Consider the following 25,545-nt stretch of genomic DNA (forward strand, 5'->3'; position numbering starts at 1 on the left):
TGCCCTCCTAATGTAATGTGTGAAGTAAAAAAGTGCCTCGTAATTTCAGATTCAATAAGTGTGGTAAGTGTGAGCGAGGCACATCGACAAAAAAGATAAAAGTTGACAAATAGAAAAGACCAGGCCGTAGTTATTAGAAATTTTTCTATTCACATCAAATTAAAGTGGCCTGTGAGCAAATAAATATAAATAAAGCCAAACCAAGAAAATCACAACACTGAAATATTCATGTTAGGTTAATGGGAGAACTTAAATTTCGATTCCAACACTATTTATTTAACATCCGGCTTAATGTGCAGCGAGTCCTCCAAAAACTGGTTTGCGTTTTTCTAGAGTTTATATAGATAGGAACTTATGTCTTTTGTTATTTCTCCCCAGTCCTTTTTTTTTCTGCTCGTCTCGCTGTATAATTATTTTTATTTTATTTAATGTTTAACATACTGTTCAGCTGTCTCGACATCGTTCCTTGCGTTCCCTTTGAACAGGATTATATTTAATTTAATACCATTAGAAGTCATCGGCAGTAATGGTCATTTTATTATCCTCCCTTCGCTGCCAAGAAAAGTCACGCTGACCTGTAGCCATTTCCATAGCCGTTCCCATTTCCACATCTGTTTTTTCCTCCTCTGTCCTCCGACCAAAAACGATGTAAAGTTGCAGGTTTGCCCGAGGCAAGGTTTAAGATTCTTTGTAGCTCATCAGCCTATGAAGAAAGCTCTGCATTCATTTTGTGATATTTCTTTTATTTTACTTGACTGTATCATAAGACAGGTGTCCTGATTGGAGACTTGTTTTTGATGTTGCAGACACGTCCAACTCCTGTCCGTCCAACTTTCTTTAAAAAAAACTGATCACCCTTTCCTCTTCTGTCTGCAGGTACGCCGTCCCGCCCGAGCACGGCAAGAGACTGGAGAGGTTGGCGCAAGGTGAGGCCCCGCTTTCAATTAAAAACTATTTATCGTTCTCTCTCCGGTGCTTCCTCACGCCTCCCCGCCTCTCTCAGTAATGTGCTTTAAGTGCTTCAGACTGTCAAACGCGCGCCATCAAATCATACACATGCTGCACTCTCGACACATGCGCTAACACGCGCCTGAAGCACACTCGCTGCTCCTCTTCCTGCGCGTGGAAAGCAAAGCCGCACCTCTCGACCACACTCCGCCTCATTCATCCTAAGCACAGCGGGGACAGCGCTGTTTAGAAGTATTTACTACTCACAATAAACAACTTTGCAATTGAAATTTTCTGAGAAGCAAAATGGGCCTCGCCGTAAACGACGCAAGGGGCTGAGAAATGTTGATATTCCACTTTCCTCAACGCGTGACGTACAGATTTCTCCGTCACCTGGCTGTGCTCGAGTGGAGCGGGAGAAGGAAGAGCAGCTTGAAGTCCTTGATGTGTGCAGCGACTTGTGCTAAAAGATCAGGAGGGTTGAAGACGCTGAATATGGAGGAGAGGCTGTTAGAGGTGACGCAAGTTGCATCGGGGCTTCTGGAGAGACATTTGGAGCTCGCGCACGGCGTCTTTGTGAATGCTACTGGTGCTGCGGAGCAAGCTGTTGACGCTTGCATGATAAAACGACTTAACTGGACACGTTTGACTCGTACAACATCTCTGAAATATTTGATCATTACATTCTTCACTTGGATTTTAATTATCCAAGAGGGAAAGAAAGATAAAATAAAACGGGAGCAGATTAAAGTAGTTGCCAAACCAGTGTCCAAGGTGGTGCAGTTGTTTGGTCAGTTGCTAACAGCTTCACAGCTGCCAGAGCCAGGATCTGCTCTGACTTGTTGTTTTTTTTTTCATGTTATCTCAAATCTCAAAATCTTGTCTGAGGAAGATAAATTAGAGGTAGTGAAGTGAAGCAGTTCTGACCTCTTTCTGTAACCGTAGATTCCTCCTTCCTCCTGATTCCTCCTTCTCTCATTCCCTGCATTGATCTATGAGGTTTAACTTGAGTGCTGCATGCGAGGTGGAAAATTTGGTCATGATGAGGGAGAGTTGTTTAAACCAAATTTTATTAAGTAAGTACACAAACTGCACCTGTTTTGAAGAGCTTAGAAGAAATAGTTGATCACAAGTGCATAGTCTCTCTCGTTGGGCCTTGGCTTTGGATTGGCTTGTACAGGTAATAGACGCTATGTGAAGTGTGGCAGGCAATTTATCTTATAACTGCCTCTTACCCAGAAATATTTAGTTACAAGTAACCATGCAACATCTGTTGAAGGCTGTTCCCTTTATTTGCGAATGGTTACCGTGGCTACATGGTTACAGTTCACCTTAATATAGTGACAATCTTTCCCAGAGAGCCAAACAGCATCACCTTTTTTATGACAGTGGTACAAATATTATACATTGATGTAGCCTCAGGATAACAGTCATGGGTCTTTCCTTCATTTGGTTTAGTCTACCACATAAATGTTTACCCGCAGCCGTATCTATGGGGAAGGAACATAAATAATAATAGAGTACGTGGCTGTGGCTGCCGAACTGCTTCTTGTAAAGTGAAGCCAAACCTAATAGAGCTCCCCCTGGTGGGCGGCTGCAGTATAGGTGATAAGTTCCACCTCCTCTGTGATAGTGGATGGGACTAAAAACTAAAACACTGAAATACACATCAGATCATTTTTCTTTTCAAGGATGCGTTCTGTGATTTTAGGTAGTTAATATAACGTTGATGCACGTTCAAGTGCCAATTGTTGAGTGGTCCTGTGGGACTATAAAAATTGTAAAATAAACAATTAAGTATAATGTACAATCCAACATTTCCTTGGTGAATTGGTGGAGGTAGAGCAGAGCGTAGTATTAATTAAATGAAAACGCACGTGAGACTAACAGAAGTATACACAGTGATCAGACTCTGGCTCCAAAAGCACAAGATGGCGCCGCCCGTATCCCTGAGAAAATGGCATCAGTTTGGCCAATGGTAGGAAGTGACAAGACGTTGTCAATGTCTATATACAGTCTGTGGTTCATACACACCTAATTCATTAGTGGCTAATGGGTTCAGTAACCATTGTGTTGGCAGTAGACATTTAAACAAATAAAAAAAAGTTCAAAGTTGGTACTAAAAGAAAAGACTCCTCACTAAATTCACCTAATGACATTATTTCTAATTTCTAATTAATTTGAACCATTTGAAGAGAACCCCTCTCTACCCATCCAGCATTTAACATTGGTGAACCTGTTCTCCAGAGAAGATAAATTCAGGGCATTTAACATTGAAGCTATTAGTTAGCTTTATTGAGTTTCCCTGTGTACTTCACACGCCGTCAATTGCGTTAAACGTTCCTGCAACCCAGAAAACGAGAGAAACACCTGAGTAGATGGTGTGTAGGAGGCTGAACCAGGAAGAATTTTCTGCGCTCTTACGGCCACTGAGACGAGCAAACAACCACAGCTGCTGTGCTCTGCATCGATGCCTAGTCTCGTTTCTGCAAAAAATTCGTGTAAGGCCACACCGTATGCTTCTGGAGCGACGCCGTGTCTACACCGTGGAAGTGTTGCGTGACTGTAAATCTAACTTAACCCAGCAATATGTCTTCAGTAAACAGGCTTAGACCTAAATGACTCGCACCCACCGTTAATGTTGTCAGTTACTCTGATCATCCTTAGTTAGGGAGACTTCGTTCTTTTCACCTTAGTCCTTTTAATCTCTGTCTTATTGAAGTTAAGTACCTGGAAAATACTACAAAACAGTATTAAAAAGAACTGCTGCCTCGGCATCTTTCCATTTAGTTGTTTCAATTTCCCAGCCCTGGTGTTCGTGTTGACTTACCGGCCCCCCTAAATGGAACGAAGCCATAATTACTGTTATTACTTCCATCTCAGATTTGTCTGAATGTCTGCTCTGAGCCCGGCTCATTGTATTGGCAACTTTTTACAAACAACACCGTATATAATGAAGGCTTTGCTGACACAGAAACCTGTCGTCGTAGGTCGGGCCGTAAATATCGGCGCCGTGTTCTTACCTCGAGCGCATTCGAAACGTGCAATCCTCGATAATGTCAGCTTTAATTATGCTTATTGCTTAAATTGTTTCGCCGCAAAATAAATTTAACTTGTAATTGCATGGCCTTTTTTTTTTGAGCAAACTAGGACTTAAATAAGCTTATGTAGGTAAGTAGATGAAAACATTCAATCAAATTTCAAAATAATTCAATGTGCTTCATTTAATGACATGAAGGGACCATGTGTGTTACAGTGAATATTTACTATTGACCTGAGGTGATTTACAGGATAATTATAATAATAATAAAGTTTTTGTTAATAATAATTTTCCTTGATGAGAGTAGGCAGTTATAATACTAGATTCAAATTCTTTCCATTCTCCATAACTTGTTGTACGCTGATCAGGCATAACATTATGACCACTGACAGGAGAAGTGAATTACATTAATCATCTTGTGATAATACAGTGGTGGGACCATTCATGTGGATGTTACTTAGACATGTAGCACCCACCTAGATTAGACCAGGCACCCAAACCCCACACTTCTTGATGGCAGCAGCCTTTACAGCTCGAAGAAATAAATGTTGTCAAGATGAAATGAAGAAATGGGGACAATTACTGTTACATTTATTTTGACATATTTATTCATATTAAAACATATTTAAACTGCTGTGTCTGTAATGTCAGTAGCAGCGCAAGTGGCTACCGTAATAATTATAGTCTGTGTGCAACATTTATTTTTTTTTCCATCATTTGTAAAATGTTAAAATTGAGGACATTTTCAGGGACGACTTTACACGGGGGACAGGTTGTACAAAAAGAGGACTGTCCCCAGAAATCTGGGGCGTCTAGTAAACCTACAAAAAATCCAAAGTCTTCTCTTACTGCCTCTTCATTTTTCAGACCTTTCCATCTTCACCACACGACATAGTGACACAGTCGCACCACGCGTGTTTAGAAGTGCTTCCATTGAAAATGGTCCAGTCTGAAACAGCGTCTCGCGGTGCATGTTGTGTGATCAAATGCACCGGTGTGCCGGTATATTAAAAATTCGTATCATAGCGGGGAAAAAATACCGGTATTCAGTACGAACCAGCCCCACTCTTACCCCCTTTCTCCCGGCAGCGTTCAGCTTTCAGTCAGTCACACTGCAGCCGTCCTCTCTTCTCATCCAAGCAGCTGGCAGGAGGAGGGAATCGGTGCCGCCGTTATTTAACAGGCACCCGCTGACCTATCAAAGCCGCCGTCAGCGCAGGCGGCCAACTGTTTACGAGGTCCTAAAAAGACAGTTATGAGTGTAGCAGGGATGCCAAATGGGGCTGGGACAACGGTCTCGTTACTCGAAATGTCCTCTCCAAACATTTGACAGCGACCGTCGTTTCTCTTATCACTGTCATGGATGCAGACTTTTTAGGTTGGGTGGGCGGGGTGGGAGGGGACGGGAGGGGACGGGAGGGGACGGGCGGGGACGGGAGGAGACGGGAGGGTGCAGGGTTGGAGGCATCAACTTAATTTTCAAACTCAAAAGGACAGAATGGAGCCTTTAAGTTAATATTACCCCGTGGAGAGCTCACAGAGCGAGCTGCATTTTAATGGGGATTAATACCCAGACTCTGTCGGCACATTATTCACCTTTATCAGCTCCAACAAGCAGGAAGGCAACAAGAGAGTAGAGCCCCTCTCTCCCTCTCTTGCTTTGTAGGGCGGAACAGAGGCTGAAACAATGCAGCGAAAATGAAGGATGAAATGGCTGCCAATTATACTGTCAGTAACATTAAAGTTTAACTGGATGGAGGCTTGGATGGACCCCCCCCCCCCCCTCCCTCCTTTGAGGCACCAGCGAGTACAGACGGTGAAGGGTGGGAGAGTGAGTGATGGAGGAGAAATTCTTTCCTTTGATTATGCAGAGGCTGTTTGAGTCTCCCTGTCTCCAAGAGCAAACGCGAGCCTTTGTTTTAGAGAGCGAGTCGAGGCTTTGAAAGCCCGAAATGTCAGCGGTGTATTGTGATCTCAAAGCAGCCTGTGCTCTTAAGGAAGCGTGTTTGTTTTGCGGCTCAAAAAGTAAGATTGATAAGTTCCCGCAGCTAGAGTGTGTCATTGCTTATCAGACAAACGTAATGGCTACAAACTTAATGCTTTCACGACGCGCAGGTGGAACGTAATGCGAAGACTGCTACAGCTAATTTTAATTAATATTTATATTTTAAATTTTTTGGCAAATAATTTCACACTTACATTCACTGTGGTAATGTGATTATTCCACCCTTTGTGCAGTGAATGAATTCATATCCATGTTAAGGTGACACCGGTCTTTCTTTTATAGCTTGTGTATAGCTGCACAGTATTTAGGAAGGTGGTCATAATGTTATGCCTGATTGGTGTACAATAGTTCTTAAGCGTTCTCTGGGTATGGATCTAATAAGTGTGACTATACAGTTACTTTCACTAGAATCTCGGCGACAGAAAAACCACAGAAGACATCTGAGCAGATAATTTGTAGGAGGCTGTACGAGGATGAATTTTCTGTGCTCGCTCGGCCGCTGAGACACTTGAACAAGGAAATGTGTTTCAGACCAATCACATCTGTTGCCGTCTGCTTCTCGACTATAAATCAAGCTTTACACAAGCGAGATAAGTAATGTGTCTAGGACGAGGCATGCGTCACCCATGTCTGTGCTGTTTTTAGGGCTGCAGCTAACGCTCCATCCGTCCTGAAAAATGACGGCCGAGCCCCTTTTTTTTTTTATTTGTGTGCTTGTTTAAAGAATACACCCAATTTTGACAATTGGCTTCAGACCGGTTGGGATAAAGGATGAATTGATGCACTCCTGGCAACGGGGAGCTGCCGCAAACCGGAGATGACCGTAAACGGTGTGATGTATTGACACGGTCTGTGAAAAGTGACTGATTACATTGATTCCTTTGCCGTCCTGGCTGCGTTTAGCAGCTATTTAAATGCCACGTCGTTGCGAGTTTTTGTGAAGTTCTCTTGTGCCATCATGACATCAGGGGACTGTGGGACCAGAAAATGATTGCGATAATGACTGTCTCTCTTAAGCAAGTGCTCCATTGATAATATTATAATTAATGTCTTTCATAAACAAGTGCTCCATTGGCGCTCTTAACTGATAAACTTGACATCACAGTACATCCTCCATTTCTCTGTCCTCTGTACCATCACTAGCTACAGGACAATACGTCCCAAAGACCCACTGAGATGTCCCTCCAACATTTAAAACTCATAAACCACCCCTTTGTCATTTGATTTCAAGCTTCTTGTTGATCATTATTTGCTGTTGTGTTGTAATCATTCATATTTCCCACATTTTATAAATAACACATGCACAATGACCAATGAAATGACAGTAATTTTATGCGTCGGTATATAATGAGGAAACGGCTGATTTCAGAAGTGAAATGCAAACAATAAATGCAAACCCAACATGTAAAAACACAACTTTAAAGAATGCATGATTATATTCTGTTGTGTCTGTGAGAGAAAAAAAAGTGGTTGTAATGGAGCTTAATGGACCAAGATGTTGGAGTGGCCCATTATGTAACATTTATTATAGAGAAAATAACCCAATTTATGTATGTTTTCCATTCAAAATGTTAACATTATATAACCAAATTGGAATATAAAGGGATAAAATCCTGATAATGATTCAATATTTGATAGTTTTGGTCAGGGCTGATGTTGATCAAAAAGATTTAACACAAAAAGCAGAAAAAAATATTAACCTGTACTATCTATATAGCAGTTTTTGGGACATTTTTGTCCGCAATGACTTAGGAGTGTAGTAAATTAAACTGACCAATGGTTACGTTTCTTCCACTAACTATGTTCCACTCACCAGTAAAGAGCCTTGTCCTCTCTGCCGCTCCTCTGTAGGCTTCTTCCCTGGCAGCTCCCAAGGTTGCGACGCCTTCCTTCGCCACAAGATGACGCTCATATCTCCGTCCATCCTCAAGAAGTACGGCATTCCCTTTGACAGGGTGAGTAGAAACGTACATTGCATTTGTCCCAAAGAAAATTTTTCGATGCTCTCCCTTCAGCCAGTACTGACTCACACGCACACGAGACTTGCATAAAAAATAAGTTTGAAGTATAATATTTGAAAGAGGAAGTGAGGTTATGTATTTACACGCCCCGTTCCCCAAGTACACCCAACTGCAGGACAGGTGGACTTGTTTTGAATGAGTCAGCTTGGTTGTAGTAATGATTCAGTATGAGTAAAGATCTTCTCTGTCATAGGTTGTTAATTGGCGTCTTCTCACCTTCCTGATTTTATTCTGTTCAGCATCCAACACAAATTCTTACTATGAAATAAATATGAAAGATGGTACCAGGAAAAAAAAAAAAAAAACGAACGCAGAGCAGGAAACTGAAGTTCTCACAGTCAGCATAAGCCCCCCCCCCCCTCGACCCCCGCCCCACTTATCACATCTCTCCCCCCTCAGGACGTCATTATCACAGCCAACATGTTACACACCTACAGTAGCTTTTTCCCGATTCATGCGTAAAAATAAAGCCGCCGTCGTGTTCTTGCAAGAGCAAAAAGGCGCGTTTGATATCCGCACCACTGCCTTTAGTTGAGGAAGTTTATCTGCTGCTTTCAGCCTCAGCCCCTTGTTTCTCCTCTTGTTTCTCTGTCACCTTGTCTTGCTTGATGTGTCTCTTGATTGCTGGGATCCAGGCTTCGCAAAGAAGTCGAGATCCACAGTCAGACGCGGGAGCGTAGGGCTTAAGTTTTGGGGCAACGCGTTTAAAAAAGAATGCGCTTAACTTGTCCTCACATTTTTTTTTTTTTTTAAAAAAAAAAACATCCTCTGAATAACACTGAACTTTCGCTCGCGAGTCAGAAAAGTTTAGAGAAAAGTTGGTTCCTAGGAGTCGAACTCTGTTTTTTTCCCCCCCAACCTTGATGGCAGTTGCTGTCTGTGCGGGACTCACGGGTGACAACAGATCAAGTATTTGAAATGTATAAACTCTGTTCTGTTTTTTTTTGTCCCCATTTCTGTGAACAGATAACTCAGAACGAAGGGGAGTTCATGATCACCTTTCCTTACGGCTACCACGCTGGCTTCAACCACGGCTTCAACTGCGCCGAGTCCACCAACTTTGCCACCCTGCGCTGGGTGGACTACGGCAAGATGGCCACGCAGGTAAAAGATAAGGCACACTAAGAGGGTATTCAGTACATTCAGTCTTGCTGTGGCGAGAAAAAACATCTGTTAAAAGATTTGGGGAAACGGTGATTCGATCGTGATCTTCTGGAAGCATCCAAACAGTCAAGGGTGCCTGAATCTGCAGCTCCTTTCGTGTTGTCATCATGGCGCAGACACTTGGCAAGAACGCGACCCGATGTGTGATTCAGCTTCCCACCCGTCCCGCTCTGACTGTTTGCGTCTCTGAAGGGATAAAGTAATAGATCATATCAAAATGTAAAAGCAGCGTCTGTTTCTCTGCTACGCGCCATCTGTTATCGACGCTAACTGTACTCCTGCGTCTCCCGCGCCGACGCAAACGGTCTCTTTGCCTGTGGGCCGTTGAGCATGAAATTGACAGGGCACGGTTTGGCTGTGGAAGGGAGCCCCACCACGATGTAGAGGAAACTCCCCACTTGTCCCTCTTCCATACATTCCGCTTTATTTCCCCGTTCGCCCCTCCTGTCGTCCCTTTCTCCTCGCGCGCCCCCTTTTCCCGGCTTTCTCTCTACTTGGCTGCGTGTCAGATTTATGAGGTGCCAGTTTCTGCAGAAGTACATCTCCCTCCCTCCTCGCTCTTTCTCATTTTTCGGCGGCCTTCCCGCTTTGCCCATGTGGCCACTTGTAATTTAAGAACCAGCAGTCCGGGCTCCAGCGGTCTTCCCTCAGCCAGTGCTCAGGGGAGCATCTCCGCTGCACTTGTCTTTGATAAAAAAGAGCGGTCCATTCTGCACTACTAATCCGAGTCGACAAATCGACGTCCCGGCTCAGCACACGCAGTCAGAGGAATGTGGAATACAAACAGCTTGGCCGGCGAGCGAGGCTCTCTCTGCCAGTCTGTCTTTCTTTTCCACTCTCGTTGGCTTCCGTGGAAGCACGGTGGTTACGGAGATTGTCCCTTAACCAGTGCTGCGTAACTTTAGCTCAAATAGCTGTCACCTCTCATTATTGCTAGGTCTCAATGGGCTCTGCTTTTAGAAATGGAACATGGCCGTGATTTATATATATATATATATATTTTTTTCTCTCTTATTAGATCTTATTTCGTCTCATCCTCATTAATAAGTGAACCCTGAAATCAAAATGCCTTGAAAATCTTTGAACATTTTTTTTTTTTTTTTTTTTCTGGACACAGAAATTGGTTACACTGGTTGACAGTCAAGTTTTAATACGACACGTCTCAACCCTCCAGTACTGAACTTGCAGAGTGTAATTGCACCTAATCACAGTGACAGATTGGTCAGTGAGTGATTGGTCAGTTATTCTGTTTCCACGTCGGGTTCATTTAAGTCAGTGGTGTTAAACATGCCATAGTTTTTTCCATGATCCGCCTACGCCTGAAAATAATGAAGCCTCTAATTTTGTATTGGTCTCACTCAAAGACAGCGTAGCTACGGCGGCAGTGCAGACCCTGACGCCGTAGCCTGACGTGTGACTTGCCAGAGATATAACTACATGTTAGTGCCACGCAAACAGCAAGAGCTGTGATTGGTCCAATTGGTAGTAGCCTGTTTCTGGTTTAGTATTTCCACTTGCTTCTCCATCTCCGCAATTTTCGAATCGATTGTTTTGGATCAATAGAGATGGAACCCATCATCGAGGAGCGGTTAACTGAGGACGTATCAGAGATACAAACATTTGTATGACTCGTCTTTGGTTGAAATTTTGAGTTTTTTGAGAGTGGAAACAAGAACCCCGGCCGACAATAAAAGACACAGTTGTTACGGAGTGAGCCGGTCTGACGAACGGCGAGTGTAAACGGCTAGGTGACTTTAAATGGGGTCTTAACTTCCTCCATCCTTCTCTCTGGCTCAAGCAGCCGTCCGTTATCTCATTCGGCTGCCTCTGCTCCCTGTCCCGCCTTCCTCCTCCTAACCCCTACTCTGCCCGCACCAAACAGGACAGTGACGGATGGGGCTCGGCGTCAGATTTGTCACATGTTGGCGCCGCCAGCGAAGAGAGAGGAAGTTGGGGCGCGCCGCGTGTCTCGGGCTGCTTAGATACACGCTCTTGTAACTGCTAACCTGTGTGTCGGCCTTGCCAAGAGAAAACGCACAGGGTCAAAGCAGCTCCAGTGTCGTGTATGCATGTACTTATACGTCTATTGCTGAAGACGTTGCCGTCTTAATTAGCTACAGTGGTTTACACGCTGTACATACAGCATTGAATTCGTCAAAAGCTGCCTTTGCAAAACCATCATGTTGGTGTTTGTCCACAGTTCATGTCTCCTGCGTCTGTCGTGTCCTCAGTGAGAGCCTCTTTCTGTTGATTCGGAGCTCAGTCACACTTTGCCGCCGTTCCTTCCTCCGGGCTTCCAAGGTGATTTTTCTGTCTGGTAGAGGAGCAGAAATCCTCCTCCCAGGTCCTAGACTAAATCACATCGCTTTTTCATCTTATGAGTTGCAAATGACTCACTTCGTCTTTTTATGTTTGTTTGCGAAGTTGTCTCGTGCTGGCGAGGCCAGACGCCGCACGGTGATTGGACGCCATGAATTATTTATTAGACTTTGTTTATGTGCTGCCTGTGTCTATAATAGCCATTCAGCGAAGGGCGTTTCTTTTTCGATGTGTTGTAGGCTCACTATATTATTTAACAGAAGAGTGTGATTGCTCTTGAACGCTGCCCGGAGCCGAGGAATGGCTGCGTCCACCGTGAAAAGAGGTTCATATTCTACACAAACCTTTCAGTGGAAAATAATTTCCAAACATTTGTCGGGTGAATTTACAGGTGGACATGACGGATTCAAGGCCACATTGAGTGGCCAGGTATTGTAAATGTGAAGTCATTTAAAATTGCATTTTTTTTTTTATATTTGATTTGCTACTTGAGATGCACCGATACAGATATTTGGTATCGGTGCATTAGTAGCAGAAAATGACAACGTTGAAGTTTGCAGAAGAAATCACAGAAACCGCACAGACAGACAGAAACAGAACAATAGCATGTTGTTTACAGAGTTCTCTACATCCCGACGTTGGCTAAAGGTGAGGAACAATCGCTTTTGTTATCGTGGATAAATCGGTTACGATCAGTCGGGATGTTTCTCTTTTATCGAAAGCAAAAGTTGGGAAGAGAGTGCATCTCAGACTTTAAAGTCCATGGATTTATTTCTGTGACTCCAACGAGCTTAGCTTCATTAGGAGCTCGAAACATACGTCAGGGCTCATTGGCCGCCTGCCCCTCGGTGAGGTTTTGTTTTCTCAGATCTTGCGCCTCTCCAAATGTGTTTCCTCTAATTAAGCTTTCATATGATAATAAAGTGGAATTCGTCTTGGCCCTTGAGGACATCAACAATGTCCATAACCTCTTAATAGTTTCATGAGGATAAAATGAGCCTTCATATCCTCTTCCCGATGTAAATAGAGCTTCTTTACTGGTGTAGTCGCCGGAGCAATATTTATTTCTGCCGTTTCCTGGCATCGTGCAGTTTCCACTAAAGGTTTCATGATGCGCACACACACACACACACACACACACACACACACAGACACACACAGACACACACACACACACACACCTCCTCTGCCCTCCCACTTCTCACTCCAGCACCCTCCACCCCAACACCACATTTTAATGTTTCCGTCTGTCAAGTGGTGTCTAGATGAGATGTAGGCTGGATATTGTTTTACTGTGGGGGTGTGAGCTGTTGTGTTTCCAGTAATTGAACATAAGGCTCCCGGTACGGCTCAGGAAATAATGGGGCCCGGAATGTAACACAGCAAGCGAGGCACAGGAGAAAATATTTTCGTTTGTCTCTCTCTCTCTCTCCCTCCCTCTCCTCTGCCATTTTTGTTGTTTGTCGGATCTCCCTCCTTTTGTGTCTTTCATTCCCCCAACTTTTCGCCGCTGTCGCTGTACCTGCCATCTTTCACGTCAGCGCCGGGCTTTCATTTATGCGGCAGCTCGTTTTCTCTGGAGAGCAGAAGGGTCCGTTGACCTGTAATGTCACCATGAAGGTTTCCGTAGACGCTTTGAAGTGTTGGTGGTTACCAGATGCACCTGTCACTCTCATTTACATCCGAGTTCACAGTCTCCTTACTGTCTGCCAAATTTTACCCGCTAGCATATTTTAGACAAACTTTGCTTTGGAAAAACAACCGCACGGGGCTTTGAAAAAAAAAAAAAAAAACAGTCAAATGTAAAGGACACCACGTCCACTATTCCCTGCTCTAACAGAGCTACGTCCTCATTCTCTGCATGTTTGCTTCCCCCCCACCCCAGTGTACCTGTCGAAAGGACATGGTGAAGATCTCCATGGATGTGTTTGTGCGCTGCCTGCAGCCTGATCGCTACGAGCTGTGGAAGCAGGGAAAAGACACCACCGTGCTGGACCACCTAAAGTCCACCGAGCTCAGCAGCCCCGAGCTAGAGATGTGGAGGCAGCAGCGTATCGCTTACCGGGCAAACCTCCTGCAAAGGTGAAGTGTCAGACTGCATGTGTGGAGATGTTGCACATCATTTATTTGCATGCATATGCATTTTAATTTGCGTCCGTTATGTAGTTTGACGTTACGGATAAAACGAGACATTTATTCTCGCTCCTGGGGCTTGGTCATTTATACTTCACGAGAAACTCAAGGGCCGAACTCTGGGTGAGGCCTCCCACTGCAGCGTACGTCACAGGCGCTAAGCATTGTGGGAGAAATGGGGGATGGACAACGAGAGGGACTTTCTTATTATCAGTAGAGTGGAATAGAAAACCCTTATTTGTCCCACAATGAGGAAATTGCTGTTTGCAGCAGCATACATAGGGGCAGAAAAATAAACAAGAATAATGAGTGGACTGTGTAAAAGATAAATAATAAGATAAAAAAGAAATGGAATAGAATAAACAATATACAAGTAGTGGCTTATATACAAAAGTATTGAATTGCAATAAAAAGTAATTGGATTGTAACAAAAAGTATTGAATGACAAGCAAAAAATAATTGAATTGCAACAATAAGTAATGAATTGCACAGGTAATGACTATCGGATATTGCACAGAACAGAATAAACGATATACAAGTATCGGCATATATACAAAGTATTGAATTGCAATAAAAAGTCAAGAACAAGCGACGAGAACTCCCAAATGAGGGCGGCGAGAACAAAACGACGTCATCACTTCTCGTACGTATGTAACAGCCTTAAATGTAAGAAAAATGATGAGCTCATTTGAAAAGTTTCAACTCACTTAAGGCTTTAGCCATTTCAGCTTCAAGAGAACAACACATATTCCCACACGTATAGCACTCAGTCTAATTGCATTTGTTGTCTTCGTGAAAAATGGGAAGTATAAGCTGACATGAAATAATTATAGAGAACGCTTAGAGCAGCGCATTTTTCTTTTCGGAGACATTTCGAACGTTGTCTTGAATTACAATTACTTACGTGTAAACTCGGCTTTAGAACGTATCCAACGCTTTGCACGTTGGATGCGTTTGCGACGGACTGAAGCAAAAACACAAAGTCGGTGTTTGTGCTACCAAAAGGAGAACACGTGAAGGTTTTAATGAGCTGCCTCTCCGCGCTACCCCAGGGCTAAGCAGAAGATGAAGCAGGTGCGGCGTTTAAAGCTGGAGGAGGTGAAGGTGCTGGCGGAGGAGGGCATCGAGCTGAATGCCGCCGAGTACCAGCGTCAGGTGGAGGAACGCGAGGCCCAGCGGAGGCAGGAGAGGGAGGAGAGGCTGGCCAGGGAGGCCCTGATGACCCTGGAGGCCATGGAGCGTGAGGAGCAAGAGGCCGCTGAGGCCGCGGCTAAAGCGGCAGAGTCTCCATTCGTAGAAGGTGAGGAGGATGTGAACAGGTAGCTCAGAAAGGGTTCACAAGGCTCAACTCAGTTTGATTAAAAGTGTTAAACGGCAGCTTGAGCTGACTCCCATGAACTGAGGTTAGACTCTCTCTGAGGTTCAATTAAAATAGTCAAATATTTGTTGGTAAAACCTTTCAAATTCAAAGCTCATAATAATTTTAATTCCTCAACGTAGTCACCACTCATGCAGTCTTTTTCAATGCGTCTGACCTTTTCTCCTCCGCGCTCCTTCGCCACCACCAGAATCCGAAAGCGTACCGCCGAGCTTGACGGACGACATCGAGAAGAAGAAGCAGAAAAAGCCAAAGAAGGTTTTCCCAAATGCCATCACCGGGTTCGAGCAGGCGTTTGAGCAGTACGCTATATCCGGCTTCAAGGATTCTGACAGCGCGGCCAGTAATCCTGACACACAGTCGCCGGGGGACGGCGACATCCCAGAAGACAGCAAGATGGATGTGAGTGCCACCCAGGTGAGACCGAAAGTCGATAGATCTGTCCTTTGATTTGTGGGCGAGTGATGGCGTCAAAGAGGGCAAACCTGCCGGGATTTTCCTTTTAATCGTTTAATTTATCGCTGGCTGGTGTTAAAATAAGATCAGCTTCACCGAATTCCATATTTTTGAACGCACCCGTGTGTCCAAACTTATGATTGGTATGGTGTGAATTGAAAGGATGGAATGAATGCAAAACTCTTTTTATTAAGATATTAAAAAACGACTTTTATTCAGAGATGTGCTCATCCAAACCTGTTTCCTCAGGCATGCTACTCCAAGATGAAAAAACCAACTGAGGTGAAGAAGAGTCGCCGCCACCCCCTCAGTAAACCTCCCATGCGCTCGCCTCTGTCCATCGTCAAGCAAGACCCGACCAGTGACAAAGGTTTGATTACATCCTTCATATTTTAAACTCTCCATGCTTGTTCTGTAAATGTACCGACCCAAGAGTAACTAAGCTTGTGTGTATATAAATATATATATATAATATTTATTTTAACACACAAGAATTATAACAGATAATTCATTATTCGACCCACTTATTGTCCTCTCCATCATGTTACTCAAAATGAAGAAGACACCTTTTTTTTTGTGATTATTGATCCGATGAAAGAAAAACAAGCGCAACTTAAACTCCCTGTGGGGATAATGAAATCAAGACCGTAAGTCTTCTCCCCCCCCCCCCCTTACTCTCCCTTCAATGTTTTTCTTTTCATTTTCTGACGGGCACTTATTGATCTAGGGATCATGACTTCCAATTACCTGCTTTCAAAGTCACTTTAAGTTGGCAGCAAGGGACCCGACTCAGGGCTCGTCCTCCAGAAGGGTGGTGGATGAGGAGACGAGGAGAGAGAGAGAGAGAGAGAGACGGAGAGAAAGAGAGAAAGAAGGCCGACGGTGGGAGAAAAAAAAAAAAGACGGGAGTTAAATGAGATGCTTTTGAAAAGGTGCTCCTTTTTTTTTTCTGTCCAGGTCGAACAGACGGCCTGGATCAGTGGCTTCAGGGCTTTGATGCAAAATTGATTCACGACCCGGAGCAGCAAATAATTGACGCCTGTGCTGTTTGTGTTGCTGGGTCCATCATGTGTGTATGTAATGTTGCTATAGTCCAGGAGCAGAATGTGCTGCTGTCGTTTCTTGGTGTGGATTCCCTTATTAAGAAGATATGGGAGCTAAAAGTTCTATAGAGGGTTTGCATTGATGTCACTGCCGCCCGGGGCCACGCCCCCTGAGTGACAAAAACACAGTGAAATGTATCAGCGAGCCCAGGGAAAATGTGGATTATCAGAAGAAGTTAAGGACAATTGGACTCGACAGTGATCCATACGAACTGGTATGGATTTGAAAAAAGTGGATTATGCTCAGTTTAAGTTAGTTTAAGTTAGTTTTAGGTGATTTCAGTTATGATAAATGTAGCTAAATGAGAGATGCTAACGCTAAGAGAAGTAACGCCAGCAATGACCAAGGATGACCAGGAGTGATCACAAATATTCCGTTTATTGTTTTATTGTTATTTATTTTTGAAACTGAAATAGTTACTGTCAGTCATAACTACGTCAAAACAACAACGTCCACAAACTTATCCGACAGCCCTCCACAGCATAACACGAGAAGTAACTCAAGATTTGACTTCATCAAAATAAAATACAGTATAAATTAAGATTACCTGACACTAAATGTGAACCACAACACCGGGTTTCTGTGCCTGGATTCCAGTTGTTTCTTCGTAATGCAACGATCCATTTACTATCTGTAAAAAAATATATCTCTGACTGCTTTTTAGATCTGTTGGTACAGTCATTCGCACGACAGCTCTTTGCGTTTTTTAACAAATTCTTAGATTTTAACAATTTAGACCATGTTGAAGCCTATGATTCAAACTATTGCTGCTAATCTCCATGTTCAACTGTCACTTTTTGCCACTCAGTGTCCGTAACCACGGAGACTTGTCTCCTTGTGCAGCAACACTCTTAATACATTATATTTTTTAATTTGTCTTTACCCACAGAGGCGTCGTCCCCTATGCCTCTGGATAGCGACATGAAGAAACAAGAGCACCTGTGGCAGAACCACTCGCCCAACTTCCTGGCAGAGAAGGCCTTCAACGCCGCAGTGGCCGTGCTGCAACCTCACTGTGCTATTTGTTCGCTTTTCTGTCCCTACACAAAGGTAAACGGTTGCAGAGGCACGCGTGTGTGCACGTGAAATAGTAACATTAAACACACGGGGCAACATTTAGTGCTCGAGGTTAATAAGAAGTCGACTTTTCCAGCCGCAGAAAGACGCCCCCAATGCAAACGAAACGCCGCGCGGCCCCGTTCCCCGTCACGGCAGCATGACTCGTCCGTTGGTCCCGGAGATGTGCTTCAGCGTCGGAGCGGGGAACACGGAGCCCCCACCCACAAACTATCACATCGGGGAGGATGGAACCAGTCTCCTGATCTGCTGTTCATCTTGCCACATGCAGGTTCATGCCAGTAAGTGTAAAACTCTCAACACAGTGTCTTCATGCTGATAATAAAACAAACAGAATTTATAGTGGTGTTTTAAGTCATTCATTCATCTGTTTATTGCTTTCAGGTGACAAATATGTTTTACACATCAAATTGACAGGGGAATAACGCAGCTGCAAACGGAAATTTAAAAACATTAATTTAACAAACGGACATCAGTGGTTTGGGAACGTATTTGTATTTGATTCTGTTCTGCAGCGTTTGATTTATCACGCCAGCTACGAGGCCGTGCACGCGCTGACGAGGTTTACAGACCGACTCCGCTGGGCCTTTCACTCTATTCACAACAAACCCCCTCCACCCCCCAAAACTCCTCTGAGAATAGTGTCGGAAAAAATGGGGGAAGCGCACAAGATGAGACTCCACTACAGCAGTTCAACGAAGTGTGTGCTGGATTCATCCGTTGACGTCCTCGGAGAGGCTTTCGAGTTTAACTCTCCTTGACTCGGGTTCAACAAGCTAAGAAGCTGTTGAAGCGACGAGCCGGTCTCTCTGAAGGCATTAACTTCCCCTGGTTTTATTTACCCTGCTTGGTGCGCTTAACCGCTTTTCACAAGAATATTGACTTTTAAACACCTAAAGTGTCAGAGCAGCATGCGAAAGCAGCGAGAGCCTATTAACATTAGATTTGAGTGAGTTATTGAAAGGATCGCTGTGCGCTGTGCTCTAAAAACTATTTTAGTTAAATGCACTAAAAGACAAAAATTCTGTTCATCTAGTGCAAAAATGTTTGAGATTAAATATCTGCAAACATTTAAAAATATCTGCACTGAAGGGTGATTTCTGACAAGCTAAACATAAGATCACATATCACGGCTTAGATGTGCGCGCACATGCGCACTCGGTAACACAACACACACACACACACACACACACACACACAAAGCAACCCTCCGGGGTTCTTATTATCCCTAAAGCTGTAGTGCACCTTCAAGGCCAGTTCATTAGCCAACCAGGGATGAGCCGGGCTCAGCTGGGGAAACAGCACGTCTATTGATGAGAGGACATGGAGCAGAAAGAGCTCCTGTCAAGAAAAAAAAAAAAAAAAAAAACGCCAGCTCTGCCCAGCATCCTTTTACTGCTCATTGTTCTCGAATGGACGTACGGCTAAAAAAAAAAAAAAAAAAAAAAAAAATCATTCAAACCTGTCCAGGTGTTACATAAACCTGTCACACTTTTTAGTTCAGAAGTTCAAATTGGAGATGATGTGGAGACGGTGTGAACAGAATGTTTAAGAAACCTGCGGAGGGATCGGGTGTTTCGCAGGAAGATGAAGTGAGCGCAACCGTGTTAAAAAAAAAAGAAAAAGATAGAAAAGTAGAGGAAACGTTGCCGTGCATCAGAAAAGGTGAAGTATTACATGTCTAAGGATATGTGAAATCATTAGTTTCTCCTCTCTTACAGGCTGCTACGGTGTAAAGCCGGACTCTGTTGGTCAGTCCTGGATATGCTCACGATGTGCAGCAGGAGCCTGGACAGAGGTGAGTGTTAGCTTAAAGGAAATGTTTTCATTTAGTTTAAAGAATTGGATTCACAGGTTTATTTGCCTATACGTTGTTCCAGATCAGGGACTAGTATAATACCACGTAATATCATACAATGTTGTATTCAGCGTTCATTCACTTCATATTGACGTGGCAGTAGAGATGTGACATGACGCTGAGGCTCTGAAGCCTGTTTCACTCTATTAAAGCAGACCGGTTTGAAACACTGTGTCGAGGCTCGTATCAAATCACATGACACTGACTGATGCGAATCATTTGCACCACTTCATTCGTTAGAAAGAGACACAGATTGCTCTGTGTTCCCTCCTGACTTCACAGAGTTGCTTAAGAACTTCTCACAGACCTTGAATCATACATCGAAAAACGCCGATGTTCAAACAGCTGTGATCTCTCGATCTGAGTCTTGTCTCAGGTGATAAATAGAAAGAGGTCAACACATTCAAAAAGTTTGACTCGCGCATTGATATTTCCGAATGTTGTGGCAATTTCAAGTGTGTGTAGCTGCTTCAGACCGACTTTATTATTGTTGTGTGTTGTTGAATCTTTAGAAGTTCCTGGCTGCTATAACTGCAGCTGTCCACTAGATGTCACCAGTAGTGTCTTTCTTTGAAGCCTCGAAGTTTCGAATAGTTTTTCGGTGCAATCGGGAAGAAGCCCCAGAAGCTTCACAAGGCTTCATTTTCCCATCTTTACGTGGCAGTCAACGCAGCACGTAGCGTTGAGGGCTTCTCAGCTATACATTTTTCCGAACCAAGGAGTGCCCCCATTTGCACAGACTACATGCAAAAGCTCCCTCAGAGTTGACTGCCCCCAGCTTTGCCCCGTAACAATAAAATATATCAAAATAAACTCCAAACATATTTGTGACTGCGATACCATTCTTCAAACCTATTGTAAATCTCACCACGTATATCACATCTTCTCTGACATAACTCAATAATTCACGTGATAATAGGAATCAGCAAAAACTTGCTAAACCCCTTCAAACTCTTCACTGCATACAGAGACATAGATTGAACTGAACTAGACTGTTTGGTCATACTGTTTTTATTTATTTAACATTGGTCACTGTAAAGACAGATCAATAATGTTGCCCGGACTAACATTTCAACATTTAGAGATGTAACATGAAGTGTTACTGAAATATCTGAATCTTGCATATTCCCATTTTTTTTCCTTTTTCGTTTTAGGAGTGTTGTCTCTGTAACTTGAGAGGTGGAGCTTTGAAGACCACCACAAATAACCGGTGAGCGCCTCATGCTTGGGTTTCACTCTGACATTTGCAAAATTCAATATCAGCAACACCCCGAGGAGCTTATGAAGATTTTTGTCTTCATGGAGAAATTTCAAACCGAACCATGTCACTGTTCATAGTTCACTGTTGTTTTGGTCTCGGTTTCGATGACGTCTTGTCTCTCTCTCTCTCTCTCTCTCGCGCGGTGTCCACCAGGTGGGTCCACGTCATCTGTGCCATCGCCGTGGCCGAAGCTCGCTTCGTCAACGCCATTGAGAGGGAGCCGGTGGACGTCAGCGCTGTCCCCGAAACCCGCAAGAATCTGGTAAGTTCAGGCAGAGACGAAGAGAAGACGATGGTGATGCACATGTCTCTCGTGGTAGAGCGGGAATGTCAAACAGAAGACGGCGTTGGCTGGCATGCTGCTGTTGAAAGAACGTGCGTGGACCGCGTCTTCCCGACCATTTTCTTTTTCATCACTGCAAAGTATTGCAAAGTTACACCAAGTGTTACAGCAGACTGGAGTGTTGATCAGTAGCTGCTCTACCGTCTGTTTTGTTTTTACATCCGCTTCCCTGTGAGATCGTGCCGGTGTTCTCCGGTTCTGGGTGTGCGTTACCCCGTTAATTTCAGATCATGCACAATGTTCTGGTTTGAGTTTAGTGATTAAGTTTCTCCCGAAGCGCGCGATGGATATTAAAACCCCAGCGTTATAAAAAAAAAAATGCTGTCTTTCTAGTTCTCTTCTTGTATCTGTCACTCTGTCCCTAACCCTCCCTCCATCCCTGGTGGATGGATATTTAAGGGATTTTTTTTTTTTTTTGCGAGCAGTGGAGGACATGGGGTAAAACAGATGTGCTAAACGGAACGGCTGAATAATCAGCTGTCATTTCTCGCTGCGCCAAATGAACTGCATCGATCCCGTGGGCCGGAGGCAATTTCCCCATCGCTGCCGTGTCTTTGAACACAACTCGTCCCCTGCCTTTCCTTCAGTCCTCGTCATCGCTCCTTCTCCTTCCCCGATCCCAGTGCCTGCTGCCGCCGCCGCGTTGTCTCAAATTTACAAATACTGTCACCCCTTTCCCTTCCCTCCCTTCCCCTTCCCCGTCCCTTTGAGTAATCGATCAAAGACGAGCCGCGTGACATTTGCATCCGCGCGCTGTCAAAGCAAGGTATCCTCTGTCTCTCCTTAAAAAGCCTCGAGAAGGAAGCTCCGCGGTCTAATGATTCGGATGATCAAATGTGAACACGCTCCTTTGGAGCCAGTTTATAGCGCTCGATGTTCAGCAATCAGTGTTTTCCCCCCCTCCCGTCTTTCAGGGTTTGGTTTTCAGGGATGGAGCCGTTTCACACAAGTCGCTTTTGTTTTAGTTATTTCTCAGGCTCCGTTACAAACCCCCCCCCCTCTAAAGAAGAGCCCTTCCCAGAGGTAGTGTTGCATCTTACACCTAGACATGCTGCGATTTCAGTTCTTGTGAGAAAAAACGCCTCAAGCTTGGAAATGCAAGAGGCTTAAATAAACCATCACGGTTTTCCACCTACGTGCAGTTGTAGGCCCATTCTCCCTCTGTTACATGCAGCAACTAAAACACTGAAGTGATTCTACTTATCAGTTACTTAAACCACTTATTTTCTGAGAGCAGAGTTGTAGGACAGTGTTGTGGATTGAAGTGAGGGTTGGACGAGACTAGATTTATGTGAGATCCTTCTCAGCTACGTTCTTAGACATACAGGTTTCTATAAATACTACTTCTACGCTCAAAATTCCAGTTGTGGGAAAGTTTCATGTTTCAAGTTTTCCCCTTTCTGCAGATGAAAATAAAACTTTAATAAATGCATATAGATAAAATGAAAAATTAATAAATTGAAAGTTAAAGAGGAGTATGTTTTTGAACGCTCAATCAGAAGTAAGCTAGTTTGTTTTCAGTCCGTTCAGACTGTTTTTGTACTGAACTGGAGATTAAAAGCTAAATCTAGAAAACACCAAACAGCTGAAATAAAAAGGCAACAGATATTTCTTGGTGGCGCTGAATTTCCTTCCGTGCTGCAGTGGTGTCAAGCCTCCACCGGAAAACTACACCGGCCGTTTTTTTAAAAGAAAAACTATAAAAACGTATCAGCTGATGATATATCTTTCCCGCACCAGTACAGAAATGAAGTATCGACACTTTAATAAAGAATTTTTATTTTGTATTGATCGGCCATGCGCCGTGCTGCGGCTGCTCACTTTCTGAAATGGAGGAGGAGGAGGTAGAGGTGCGCGAGAGAGGAAGAATGAGGAACTGGAGAGACGGTTGATAATCGCGATAAAGCACAAAGCTAGAATAATACCAGCGGACAGTTGTCAGAGCTGTGGGGATAATGGGTTGAGTCGGCTCGATTGAAGTTGGTTGTTATGTGAATAATTACACTTTTAGGCTGTGTCTCCTTTTTTTGTTTCAGTTTTTACTTTGAGGAGCATGTGAGGGATATGTGAGGAAGGTGACGTGGAGGGTTACAGGAAAGCAAATTAAAATGGTTAATAGTAATCACTGGGCTGCAGTAATTTCAGATGTGAAAATTGAAACGCTTCAGGGGAGAATAGAAAAGTCCTCTTTTCTATTGATCATAGAGGAGTAGAGGTCAAACACAATGCCAGGAAGGATGCAGAGTGATGTAGCGTTTTGAAAGTGACAGTTCAAGCAGATGAAGCAGGAAACCTGTTAACAGTGTGGTACTGCACCGATCAGCCATAACATTATGACCACTGACAAGAGAAGTAACTAACATGGACCATCTTGTGACGATACAGTGTTCTGCTGGGAAACTTTTAGACCTGGCATTCTCGTGAATGTTGCTTAGACGTGTACCCCCACCCTATAACAATGACACTCCTTGATGGCAGCAGCCATCCCCATCAGGATGCAACCTGACACAGACGCAAAAACGATTTAGGAACAACTCAAAAAACACGAAGAGCAGCACAAGATGTTGACCTGGCCTCCAAATTCACTAGATCCCAAACTGACCAAGCATCGGTGGGATGCACTGATCCACGAAGGCCCCTCCCCACAAACCATAAGACCCAAAGGCCCCCACTAACAACATCCTGTTACCAGACACCACACAAGGGGGGCCTACATAATAATGGAAGGTGGTCATAATGTTAAGCCTGATCCGTTAATACTCAAAGATCAGAAAGGAGAGAACATGGTTGCAGATGCTGATTCCTCCTCTCAGTTTGTTTATGAGAGCTCTGCGATTTCATGATGTGCCAGATAATTCGATATATAATTTGTTTTAATCTTCAGAGGTGAGTATTTACATGGTCAGCTACTAAATTTCTTGCAGGTGTTAAATGACGCCTTTGAAAGTCATTCAGTTTATGTTTTTTTCCAGAGTGTTTGTCATGATCATCAAAAGGCGTAAAAAAAATGAAGTGTCTATTTTGTCGTTCCTCCTTCGCAGAAGTGCGTGTTCTGCCACGGCAAGAGTGCCAACCAGAACCGCGGCGCCTGCATCCAGTGCTCGTACGAGAACTGCGCCACCTCCTTCCACGTCACCTGCGCCCAAATCGCCGGCGTAGTCATGACCCCGGCCGACTGGCCCTACGTGGTGTCCGTCACCTGCCACAGGCACAGAATCAAAAGGGCCACTCAGAAGGTGAGCGCGAACGCAGAAACCGATTCATTTGACATCATTTAAGTGCGTTTTCTTTTTCTTTTTCTTTTTCTGTGTGATATGAAAAACCCACAAAGATTAAAGGCTTCTGTTAAGCTGTAACTTATTCATTAAAGTAGTTGTAAAAGCTTTAATTGCATGTTTTCCTGTTAGTCATGTTTCATGAGTGGGCGTTAAATGATCTTTCAGATGTGATCCGTGGAAAATGTTTAAAAACAAGTTGTATCTGCTTTTTAAAGTGGACAAGTTTAATTTTTACGCCTCTTTATGTCACATTGTGCGATGACTCTCGCCATTTAATAAGTATTTGTAGGAGTATAAGAAGTGATGACGAGCGTCGCGCGACCGTCTCTGTGTTCTCCTCCTTTCAGCCTCGAACGGCGCCCAAAGCACCGCAGGGTCCCACCCTGGGCCAGAAGGTGATCGGTCGCAACAGCGACAGCTGGTACTACCACTGCACCATCATCGGCATGGCAACGCAGACGTTCTACGAGGTCAACTTCGACGACGGCTCGTACTGCGACAACTTGCACCCGGAAAACGTCTTGGTGAGTGCTCCGACACTTTTAGCGAGACACCTACATGCGTGCGTTTTTTTTTCATGGAGTTAATTTAATATCCTAGCAACTGTTACGTGCTCTGTAGCTTGAGAGCGTCGGCGGATGGAAACGTATCGGCTAAATATAAATTCAGATAACCTTTAATGAGTCACTGCAGCGAGTTGGAAACAAATGGATGTCTAATAACGTTAAGTCCTCAAAGAGAAAGAGGTCAAACTAAAAAAAATAAATGATGCGAGTGCTAAATCTAGTAATGTGATGTAAAATACCAAATCCAAATATGCCGTGAACTTTAAATTGATCCTCTGCCACTTACAAAAACAAACTGTTTGAAGCGCAGACGAGTGAAAACTCTCGAGTTACCTGCTGAATTCATCTCCTCCTATACACGTTTTCATCCTCTTTTCTTTTTTTTTTTTTTCCAGAATCATGACTGCCTCCGTACCGGTCCTCCTGACATCGGGGAGTTGATCATGGTCAGCACGCCTGAGGGTCAGGTCCTCAACGCCTCCTTCGTCAAACAGCACATTCACAAGTTGTACCAGGTGAGAAAAGCAACCTTTCATTTACGCTCGAAGCTCGGCGACCGGCTGGAGGATGGACCGTCGCAGTCGTGGCCGGCAG

At 44.0% G+C, this 25,545-nt stretch overlaps 1 protein-coding gene across 2 annotated transcripts in view; it reads left to right on the forward strand.

Annotated features, from left to right (window-relative positions):
* Nucleotides 1–25,545, forward strand: part of kdm4b (lysine (K)-specific demethylase 4B) — a 43,196-nt gene that overhangs the window by 13,048 nt on the left and 4,603 nt on the right. The window contains exons 6-20 of one of the 2 annotated variants that reach the window (XM_047586554.1): nucleotides 877–926; nucleotides 7,845–7,948; nucleotides 8,981–9,118; nucleotides 13,383–13,579; nucleotides 14,683–14,930; nucleotides 15,199–15,425; nucleotides 15,714–15,834; nucleotides 17,458–17,618; nucleotides 17,722–17,926; nucleotides 19,367–19,443; nucleotides 20,658–20,713; nucleotides 20,918–21,026; nucleotides 24,149–24,343; nucleotides 24,733–24,909; nucleotides 25,347–25,466. In XM_047586554.1, coding sequence (XP_047442510.1) covers nucleotides 877–926; nucleotides 7,845–7,948; nucleotides 8,981–9,118; nucleotides 13,383–13,579; nucleotides 14,683–14,930; nucleotides 15,199–15,425; nucleotides 15,714–15,834; nucleotides 17,458–17,618; nucleotides 17,722–17,926; nucleotides 19,367–19,443; nucleotides 20,658–20,713; nucleotides 20,918–21,026; nucleotides 24,149–24,343; nucleotides 24,733–24,909; nucleotides 25,347–25,466 — 2,185 coding nt within the window. The remainder of the gene's footprint in view (nucleotides 1–876; nucleotides 927–7,844; nucleotides 7,949–8,980; nucleotides 9,119–13,382; nucleotides 13,580–14,682; nucleotides 14,931–15,198; nucleotides 15,426–15,713; nucleotides 15,835–17,457; nucleotides 17,619–17,721; nucleotides 17,927–19,366; nucleotides 19,444–20,657; nucleotides 20,714–20,917; nucleotides 21,027–24,148; nucleotides 24,344–24,732; nucleotides 24,910–25,346; nucleotides 25,467–25,545) is intronic. The other variant, XM_047586555.1, reaches the window with a different exon arrangement.

This window comes from Mugil cephalus, chromosome 6, assembly GCF_022458985.1.
Source record: "Mugil cephalus isolate CIBA_MC_2020 chromosome 6, CIBA_Mcephalus_1.1, whole genome shotgun sequence".
NCBI lineage: Eukaryota > Metazoa > Chordata > Actinopteri > Mugiliformes > Mugilidae > Mugil > Mugil cephalus.